Source organism: Echiichthys vipera, assembly GCF_963691815.1.
Source record: "Echiichthys vipera genome assembly, chromosome: 5".
NCBI classification, from domain to species: domain Eukaryota; kingdom Metazoa; phylum Chordata; class Actinopteri; order Perciformes; family Trachinidae; genus Echiichthys; species Echiichthys vipera.
In genome coordinates, this window is record NC_139830.1 from 34,830,832 (window position 1) to 34,841,907 (window position 11,076).

Genomic DNA, 11,076 nt, shown 5'->3' on the forward strand with positions numbered 1-11,076 from the left:
ATAAATGCATCGTTCTTCATATCCTGTAGGTGGAGGGTCTGGTCAAGACTCGCTGTCTAGGACTTTGGTGTCTTCAAGCAGTTGGGTGTATGCTGTCTGTGAGTGAACATCATTGGCTGTGCAGGAACGGCCACTGACTGCTTCTGTGGTGAACATGCGATTTTGGATGTTGCTAATAATACTTGACACAAGCTATTGCCAATTGATTCTAATAATTTTAGCAATTAACTCCACTGTACCCAGTCGTCCTCTGGCTGCAGCGATGTCTGCATCAAGAGCTTTGTTTCCTGGTGTTTCCTTCATTTGCTCAAGGACCCCAGTGTTTCCCACAGACCAGGTAGCAAGGGCTCGGGCTCTGACCTCTCCCCCGTAGAGGCTCTGACAACAGATGTGTACTGCTTTTATCTGGATCATAATATGCAAACATACATAACTATATGTCTGTGGGTATAACAAAGATATGTCTTTTTTTAAACTTCAATGTTTCTTTGAACTGAATAATCACGATCCTATTTGAAGTTTATAGCGTGATGGGGCTGACATTTATGTGATTAAGACATCTATTAGGTTGTACTTGAATCTATTTATGTGGGACACATTAGAGCCACCCAGTCCCTTTGATCTGCAGAAATACCTTTTTATTTGACTGAAATATCTTTTTGGCACCACGACGGAAATGACAGACCTTTTCTTTTGCTTTATTATCGTGTTTGTTTGGACAATTCTTAACCAGGCCAGGTGCCTGACAACAGTAACAGTAAAAACAATAACAATACTGCAGCTGGACCAGAAGCCTGTTATTTAACACAGTTTAATGAGACCGATCAGTAGGGATGTAAGGACACACTGACTCAACTCACCATTGGATTCGATTCACAATACAACAAAAAAGTGATAAAATCTACAAAATATATAGGCTATTCTCTTTGCTTTTCTTTTTCAAATGAAAGAATGATTATTTCTGAGGTATGAACTGCCAAACAGTGCACACACCTTTTCTTTGTGAAAGTTAAACTGAACTTATACTGTATATTTTTTTAAATAACAAAAGCAATGATTGAATTAAAAAACAAAGGAACTAAGGCTTGGCCTGTGTTCTCCTGTACACATGATGAATACCATTCTGTTAGCAGAGGGACTGTTTGCAGAAACAAACCAGCGTCAAGAAATATGAAACACTTACTAAAACGTAATAACTTAACTGCTAATTTCTTCTCTGCCAACCCTCAGCAGCAGCCGATGTCTTCTCTGAGTTCATCCTCCATCTCTCTTCACCAACAAATTATTGAAATTATTTGACATTGAAATGACATTTCAAATACAAAATTAATGTAGTTTTATTACTAATAGTGGTAGGGCCCTTTAATCGGCCCTAATTTTTATTTTTATAATTTTGATTTGTCTGCTTGTTGGGGAAAATCTTTAGGGAAATAAACTAATACTGAGGATTCTCAATATGTGGAGATGGGACTGTTTTACCTAAAAATAGGAATCATCTGTACACAAAAACAGATCCTGACGGTAGCAGGTACAGAAAGGCACTGTTTGTTGGTGTACAAGAGACCATGTGACTGCTGTGATATTAATCGCCAACTGATGCAATTTAACTTCTTAGGGAGCTGCTAAAGCTTTCAGTTGCCAAGCAATACTGAGATATCTGAGAGCTGCTTAAAGAGACAGGGAGCTTTAAACCAGCAGCTGGTGGGCTCTGTATAAACCAGTCTCTCTCAGCCCAGTGTGCAATGCTTTCAAATGTCAGAAGGCATTATCAAGCAACTCATGGATGAACTATGGCCAATCACAACATTGCTTCTTAAACTGGATACAGAGAATACAAACACTATCAGCTGTCACCAAAATATTCAATTCTTGGAGAACTTACAACATTTGCAAAAAAAAAAGATCAATTTGGTTTAGAAGCAACAGCAATTTTCATGTTAGGGAAACATAACATGAAACCCAATTAGCTACTTAGGTTCTGTGCATATCTGATGTGTCTCCAATGAGGTATCAATACTTCTATACTTTTCAGTACCACCACGTAAACTCCACATTCAATAGTACTGAAAGTATTGAAGCTATAGAAAAAAGATCTACAAATAAATTGACAACCCCGGGCTGTACATATGAAACAAGAGGGAAGAAAATCAACTGTGTTGTGGGTTCAGCAACTTTTCTCTACCAGCACTGTGGACAGGTTTTTAATTTTCAAAGAAGGGAAATAGTTTATCCAGTTTAAAAGCTTGTTTAAAATTAGGAAAACTTCCAAAAACCGCAATTCAAGTTCAACAAAAGGCCGTTCTGAATTTAAAAAATGGCAAAGTATTGCAACATCTGCTTGGATAAACATTGGCAATAACTAACATTAAGCTATGATGCTCATGTCTTGATCATGTATATCAAGCTTTGGAACAATAGAGGTAGAGAAAACACGTGAAAAAGACGGGAAAATTGTGTTACACATGACCTGAATTGCCCCTCGGGGACAAATAAAGTTTTTTTGAATTGAATTGAATTGAGGATACATTAAAATCTTTGAGTGAAATACAAAGCTACAAATACCCTACAAAACAACCCTACAAAACATCCCACTGATACACAAAGAAGTTTTCTTAAAATCTTTAAAACAACCAGGAAATGTTAAGAATTGATCCTACGGGAGCACAGCTTTCAAAATGACCAGATGTACGTTTGAAGATGCAGCTCGGAGCATCGACACACAGCTTTGAATGGCCCATTGACACACAAATGCAATGTTCCTCCTTATTTCCCTAATGGTCGAAGTATAGGAGACACAAATCCCTGCTGCTTGCAGACATCCTGAGAACTAAAGCTATTTACAGCCTTACAGACAATGTTATGATTCAATTATTGAAGTCTCAAAACAGTGGGTGACTGTGAGAGGGCTGGAGGAGGACAGAAAGAAAAACTTTAGACTTAGACTTGGCAAATAATGCAGCGTTTGGGCAAATTTGTTGTTTCCTGTTGCTTTCACATTTGGACTTTTTTCAAAAGGTTTGGGTGACTGGAAGAATATATTGTCTATCGGCAATGTACTCAGTCATCAATTGCTTTATTTACTGGTCTCCCTCTAAAGAACGAGCAGCCACTCCACTTAAAGCAGGGGGAAACTGTGTTTAGAGCTGGGATATATTCACATCTTAATCTATGAATTAAAGATTTATTTGGACCAAACCAGAGTTGGTGATTGCCGGAACAGTGGAAATACTAACTACGACAGGTTTGATGGGCTTTATTTTGTTTCCGTCCAGTTTGAATGAAGTGTGTTTTTCTTTTTTTTCGGGGCCTTTTCGTGGCTTTATTTATCAGGACAGCGGAAGGGTAACAGGAAACGGGAGAGAGAGTGGATGACATGGAGCAAAGGGCCACAGATCGGAGTTGAACCCCTGTTCACTGCATTGAGGACTTCTGTATATGGGACACCTGCTCTAACCACTGATCCATTGGGTCAAGGAGAAACGAGGTTGTTTTGACCAAACAAAAGTTGGTGACTGTTGGAAAAGAGGAAAGACTAGCAATGATGGGTTAAGTGAAATGATCAGAATGATGTGTGTTTTGAGGAGTTACCAAGGCAATTAAACTAATGTCTCAGTTCAGTGAGAGAGAGATTTGAACTCAGAAGGTGTACGATTGGAATTTTCTGTTTAATAAGGAAAAGAAGTGTAAATATATCCCTTTCCTTGGCCTTTATTAGCATAGCTGGCTCACCTCTCAAAGGCATCTCCCAACATCATTGCTGCAGCACACACACCTGGGCAAATGTATTGAAAATCAGTGGTTAATGGGCTGATGATTGGAAAATTTTACCACCCAACCCTCGACTGATCAAAGTGATTTAAGCTATACCACAGTTGACTCTCACAACAGCAAAACAACAGAACAGCTGATTGTGGTAGACATTTGAAATATTCATAAGCCTTGCTTTCTCTTATTGTAAACCTGTTGTTCTAAATCTGTTTTGCTGAATCATTACTGTCCTTTGCTCTTTAAACATGTTTGTCTCAAATTAACTTAGAAAACCCAAGTGGACCGGCTAAGTTAAACAGGGGCTCAGACAAGCCTTGAACAAAGTTCTCCCCAGCGCAAACAACTGAACAGTGCCCTTGCGTCATCCCACGTCTACTGTACATGAAAGCTGAGTATAAAAAGGCCTGGTAAACTTCAAGAAATTGTCAGACTCTTAGAGCCTACTCACACTGTCCTCTTGGCCGCGGCCAAAACCGTTTTTTCAGCTAAAGCCTAGTACCTTTAAGCAGTGTGAGTGCATCCGCTCCGTGCACAACTGCGGCCAGCGGGCCGTCCACGGCCCGCTTGAAAGAGGTGGGCTTTAGCGGAGCCGTTTGCACATGTACGAGCACATGCGTGCACACGTGTACGAGCACGAGCACGAGCCCTACGGCAGTATCGTTATGTCCGCCTGTTCGTAAATAGAAGGACGGACCATGCGCGGACATTTAACAACAACAACAATGGCGGTGAAAGGTTCATGTTGGTGTGATGCGGAGGTGGAGTGTTTACTGCAGATTTGGTCGGATGAAAATATTCAAAAACAGTCGACAAGACGCACAAAAACTCTGAGGTCTGTGGAAAGATTTGTAAACAAAGCCACACACACGCGATCAACGCATGTGATGTGTTACGGCGTGATGGCGTATGGACAGCAAGAAGCATTGGCCGGCCCTGGCAGTGTGAGTACAAACGGGGCTGGGGCGCGGGGGGGAGAGGGAGGGGGGACAAGTACCCTAAAGTCCGGGTCGCGGTCCGGGAGGACAGTGTGAGTACGCTCTTAAACCAGCCTGGTGGATGACTCTGACCCTACTCAGCTGAATAGTATTGCATGACTCTGTCTGTTTGATTGTCAGCCCATTTGTTGGCCTGTATAATTGTTGACTGAACCTGTTCCTCATTAAATCATTTTAAACTCAGTCGACTTATACGTGTATTTCTCACCAGGGAAGTGTTCATTAAAATTTCCACCACACTGATCAATGTTTTTGTTCTTGGCCTTCACTCAAGCTCTACCTCCACTTGTACTCAGTCTTTACTTGGACTTGTCACTGATTCGATTTCATGAGTTAACTACAACTTTGTCTAATGAACAATCAAAATGAAATCACTGCCAATAGACGACTTGCCATTGAGCAGCATTTGTCAGCTAGGCCTAGAAAAGAGGTCCAACATTAACTCATTAAGACTCCAAAGATCAAACTGCAGATGCATCCATGGAAAAACAGAAAAATGTTTTAAAATTCTAGTAAAATGCCAAACAGAGACCAACTTCATCGGACTAGAAGATACAGACTGAACAAAAGGTATATCAGTGACATACTGCACATAACAAATATTGAGTTAAACACCTTTGGAAGCATGACAACGGTGGCAATTTTGTTACATTTAAAAGTGTTTGCATGTATTATTTCTACCTTTAGATGACAAATGTGTTACCTTTCTTTTATCAGCTTCAATGGCATCAGTTCACTAAACCACAAGCTTTGTGAATGCATCTACTACTGTTGGCCACACACATGAATTCAATATTACGATGAGTAAATTCTGCGGCTAAAGTGAGTGAGAACTAATATGTTATCATTTGGGTGGATGTGATGCTTTGTATCTTGTTATATGTTTTTTGACTGTCAGATTTTGGACTTGATATTTTTAGCTTGACCTTTCCTCGCCATTATAATGATGGAAACTACATGCTCACACTCGGACGAAGGTATAGGCGGTGAGCCGCACCTTGTCACAATCAGTCTTTGATTTACAATGACATTTCAGTGCAGGGAAATATTTCTGGTTGTAGCTTTTGGTAAAGGCAGCATGCAGCATACAATGGGAGTGGGTAGAGAGGTTAAGGAAGTAATGATTTACTCCCCACTGGAGAGATGTCAGACATTCATCACCAGGAACAAAAAGCCTGTAACACTCTTTCAGCTGTGGATGTAAGTGCTGCTGGAAGAGACAGACAGTAAATTTCCCATGAAACTGTTCATACTCTATTTTTCATTTTTCAAGTATTTAATTAACACAAAATATAGGCTTTATCATGTGGATATTTCCTATAGACTATTGCTTATTTATTGAATTCCCAGAAAACATGCTATATCGAGATATAAAATGACTATACGAAGATAAAAGATTTTGGCCATATTGCCCAGCCCTAAAATATCACAGCAAAGAAAGAACATTTTTGGGAAGATAGGGTCAACTGAAACTTTTGTATTGTATTGTAAAAATATTATTACAACATAATGGCATATTAAAAATACCTTACACTCAAATTATGATAATGTAAGAATATTCTTGTAGTCATTTTTAACCTGAAACACTGAAACGAATTAATGACACATTGAATTCAACACAACGCAGACACTAATACGCAGTAAGTATCAATGCAACACTTCGGCGCCTCTTGGCGTGATTTTGAAGTGAATAATGAGATGAAATGATACAGTAGCTGCACATGTATGGAGCTCGACAGGCCGTCAGACAGCAGCGCCTACCTCGCGTTTAACGTTCCATAATAATTTCTCTTTGTGGTCTTCCTCCGTGGAGCCTTCCATGTCTGTGTCTGTCCGTCCGCGGTTCACACGACACAGGTCTGTCTCACTGACACAGGTCTGTCTCAACGACACCTTCCGTCCTCTCCCTCTCTTTCAGAACCGCGTTCCTTATATTCCTCGTTTCCTTCTTCCTTCGCTCAGCTGGACTCTGACGCAGCCGAGCAGCTCGACGGCGACGTCAGAGGATCCGCCTTCTCTGACATACTGATCAATGGAGGAGCAAAAAAAAAAAAAAAAAAAAAATCTGTGGAGCTCCCCTACAGAGGCTCCCATCATCCAGCCCCGCCCCAACCTGCAGCCTCTCAGCTCAAGGAAGAGTTAAACTGTTCTCCTGTGAAGGGCGTGACATGTTGGCTAACGGTCCAGAAACGTTTGGGTTTGTCAATGTTTGTTGGTTAAAATCATTCACTAAGTTTTATCTTGCAGATAGCTTTTATTTTGTGATAATTTTTTTGGCTGTGTTACAGCTTGTAGCATACATTTTGGTAAGAACTCTTGTTTTTAGCCAAATTTGTTAAATCCAATTTTTTTTTCTCTGTCATGTTTTTTATACTCTAGTTATACATTTTGATCCCGTTGGAGACCTTTGTGGCTGAAAAAGGCCACGCACAAAACACTGCTATACATCATCATACTATATCAACACTTTGATTTTTTTTCATAAATCTTTTAACTTCAAACCTGCTCAAAACTACCAAACATTCGATCATTTCCAGGATTTTAACCCTCTAAATGATAGTTTTATCATTAAAAGTTTTAGTGATTTATTACAAAGAAACACAAAATATGAAAAAAAAACTTTTCTGGTGATTAGAGTCTTGGATTTGTCAAAGATAAGCAATAAAAATTTGGATTTGACAAAATTGATTTGATTGCATGAGCATTTTTGCCAATACCAGTTTAATTATTTTAAGTTTCAGTGATTTATTAAAAAAACAAAAGATGAATTATTTTCCATATTATAAATAATAGGGGGATGAAACTTTGCTGGCGATTAGAGACTTGGATTTGTCAAAGATTAACAACAATATTGATTTGATTGCATGAGCATTTTTTATGCAGTTCAATATATTGACTCTGGACACTTTTGTTATAACCACATTTTTTTTAAATATCACTGCCATTACAATAAATTCATGCATTCTGTAATGTCAGCATTTCAGCTTGAAAAAGCCATATTATGTAGCCGTGTGTGTGTGTGTGTGTGTGTTATATGTGTCTTTCGAAGGTGCTGGCCTCCTGCCTTGGCTGCTTCCCTAAACAAAAACAAATGTTAGTGTGTTTGTGCACCTGGCAGTCAAAGTTAACATCTTGTCTTGCATCTTGTCTGAGTGCTCATAGCAGAGAAGGAGAAAGAACTGGAGCAAAGAGAAGCAGCCAAATGGGAGAGGCATTTTAGTATAGAATAGGCTTTAGAAATGGTCATGCAGCCTTCATCTGCCAGCGTGCTGCAGGACTCATCTGAAGAAGACAAGAGCTTCGAGGGGGGATCTGATACTGAAAGCTCACTGAGTCCTCCTCTCTAACCCTTGATCTGAAAGAGGAGATGACAATATGGTTCCTGCCCATCCTAACAGTGAGTGGAACAATTGGAAAAATGTGTAGAAAATGAGGTAGGCCAGCTGCACCAAGTGTAACAGGTGCATGGCCTGCTGGTCTGCTGCTGGAAATTAACTGAACTAGAATGATTAACATACACTTTCTCAATTCATTCATCTGTTTCTTTCAAACACACACACACACACACACACACACACACACACACACACACACACACACACACACACATACATCACATATTCAAAGCCAGGGTATTGTTTCAAATGTGTTCATATTTCACATGTTCTGTTGTGTTCTCTTTTGTTCAAGTTTTCAATGTTGTTGGTGAAACAGGGGATTTAAAAATGATTAGGCAGGCATGCATGCACGCACACACACACGGGGGCCCCTGGTAGTCACATGGCTCCATAATATGGCTGGCAGTAATACATGGTTTTCATGCATCAGCCTACAATGAGAAAATGGTTGCATCTGGTGGAATACAGTAAAAATGTCAAATATCACTACTTTTCTTCAAGCTGAAATGCTGACATTACAGAATGCATGAATTTATTGTAATGGCAATGCTATTTTAAAAAATGTGGTTATAATGGAAGTCAATGTCAATATCTTGAACTGCATAAAAAATGCTCATGCAATCAAATCAATTTTGTTGCTAATCTTTGACAAATTCAAGACTCTAATTACCAGCAAAGTTTCATCTTCCTACTAAATATTTCATATTGTGTGTTTTTTGTGATAAATCACTAAAACTTTAAATAGTAAAACTGCCATTTAAAAGGTTAAAATCCTCAAAATGCTTGAATGTTTGGTAGTTTTGAACAGGTTGGAAGTTGAGATTTATCAAAAAAAATGAAAAAAAATATTGATATGTGATGATTTTATAACACACACAGTGTTTGGCTTAAAGTAATACAAACAATCCTATCCCAGAATGATCAACTATAATCCACTAATATTGGACCAATTTCAAAAAAAGTTGTTGCCATTAGTCATACTAAGTTGGGAAAAGATTGTCACATACTGTACTTCTACGCATCAATCAGGACTTGGCAAGACCCAAATCAAGATGTTTTTGGGCGGCTGGTGGCTGAGTGGTTAGAGCAGCTGCCTCATGTAACGAGGCTGAAGGTCTGTGACCAGGTGCGTCACTAGCTTGTGAAAACATCCGGGGCTGCAGCCCAAAAATCAGAGTGCTTTCCAAACGGGGTTCGGGGGAATTTTTTTAATTGGGCTGATAAACAGGCAAATGTGACGTAGTTTGGGAATTAAAGGAAAGACCTGGTCATGTGTGACTCCTGTCGGGGCATGTCTACTGAGGAGGTTAATGTTTAGGTCAGCACAGACACCAGCAGCCAGAATGAGACATAAGAACAGCCTACAGCCTCAGAAACACTGACATGCACCTACCCGATGTCAAGTGGACCAGGTTGAGTCCACTGCAGGTCTCCTCCAACTATGCAAACTAGGAGACATCACTGCTCCGACATTTTCTCTCCCGAACCCATGTTTGGGTTTAACAAGTGACCTGTTAACCGGACACTTCCAGCTGAAAGCGTCCGCAGTTGCCATGGTGAATGCAGATGCGTAGCCGTCCTTGTGAATGCCCGTTTACTTTTCATGACACTTTTAAACATATCACCTATCTGATCAGTCTTTATAGTTTTGTTTGAGTAAATGTGTCAGTGGCGTTTATATGTTTTTACATTAATCAGGAGGAGAGCGAGTTGTTCTTCCTAATAATATATGTGTCTAATTCATTTTCTAAACAAATCTATTTGTCTTTGAAACCTGCCTGTGTAAACACGTGTGCGTAGAATTTTATTCACCACTTCAAAAAACAAAACTTTTTTAGGAGATTTGTAGTCATGCCGATGTGAAAAATCAATGAAAGTTAAGAGATTAACTCGGTGTGCCACCAGCCACGTCACTCTGGTGTAGTAAAACAGATCTCCTTTGTATACAGTCTATGAGTATCTCTCTTAAAAACATAATCCTGTTTTCATCATTTGCAACCGCAGACGCACTCAGCTGAAAGTCTCCAGTTAACAGGGTCGTGTCAGAATGCAGTTTTCACTGCTACAATGTTGCATCTGTGGCTGCTGGTAATGCAACCACATAAAAGTCTACTATACTGGGCTATTTTCATCATCATTATGTTTTTTTGGACGATGGCAGAGAGATCTGAGGCTATAGCCCCGATTGCCCAGGTCTAACAACGCGCCTGCCTGCGGCTATTTACTTCATGTCTCCTCTCTCTCTCACCCCATTTTCTGTCTGTCCTATCTAATGAAAGGCTTGGAAACTGCTAAAAAATAATCTTAAAGGTTTCTCACGTTGGCAAACAACTGTAAAATAAAAAATGGATGAAAGACACTTTATTTTTCTCATACTGCTCATGTCTGCTGCACCTCTGTTGCAGCGCCTATCTCTTTTTAAGATCCCATCCTGAAAAGCCCAGCTTGCTCTGATTGGTCAGCACTTCTGGGTCTCCATACAACTGCAAAAGACTGACGCTAACGGAGTGTATAGTGGGATTTTTCTACTGTCAAGTCAAAAATGAAATTTCTAAACAAAACACTATCAAAGCGGACATGTTGCAGTAGGACTATGATATCAAATTAGGGATAAATGAATGAACTCCCTTTCAAACTACATTCTGCAGCTGCAACAAAATACTACTCACTATATATAACGTATAATATTCATTGTTATAGAAATTATTGCTGCATTCATTCTGTGGGTTTGGAATAATCTGCAAAATGAAACTTCATATGACAGAGTCACGGGTCAGAAGAACAACTCAGAATTATCTGCAACACAAGTTGTTGAGTTGGTGTCACATAGGCAGAAACATGTAGACCCCCCCCACCCAAAAAACAAAACAAAACAAAAAACAAAACAAAACATTAAGACCAAAAGTAGTTTAATA

The 11,076-nt window shown here is 39.6% G+C and overlaps 1 protein-coding gene across 1 annotated transcript in view; it reads right to left on the reverse strand.

Annotated features, from left to right (window-relative positions):
- Positions 1-6,658, reverse strand: part of sgsm2 (small G protein signaling modulator 2) — a 230,214-nt gene extending 223,556 nt beyond the window's left edge. Inside the window, exon 1 of the mRNA XM_083914451.1 lies at positions 6,525-6,658. Coding sequence (XP_083770577.1) covers positions 6,525-6,584 — 60 coding nt within the window. The 5' untranslated portion in view covers positions 6,585-6,658. The remainder of the gene's footprint in view (positions 1-6,524) is intronic.
- Positions 6,659-11,076: the final 4,418 nt, after the last annotated feature.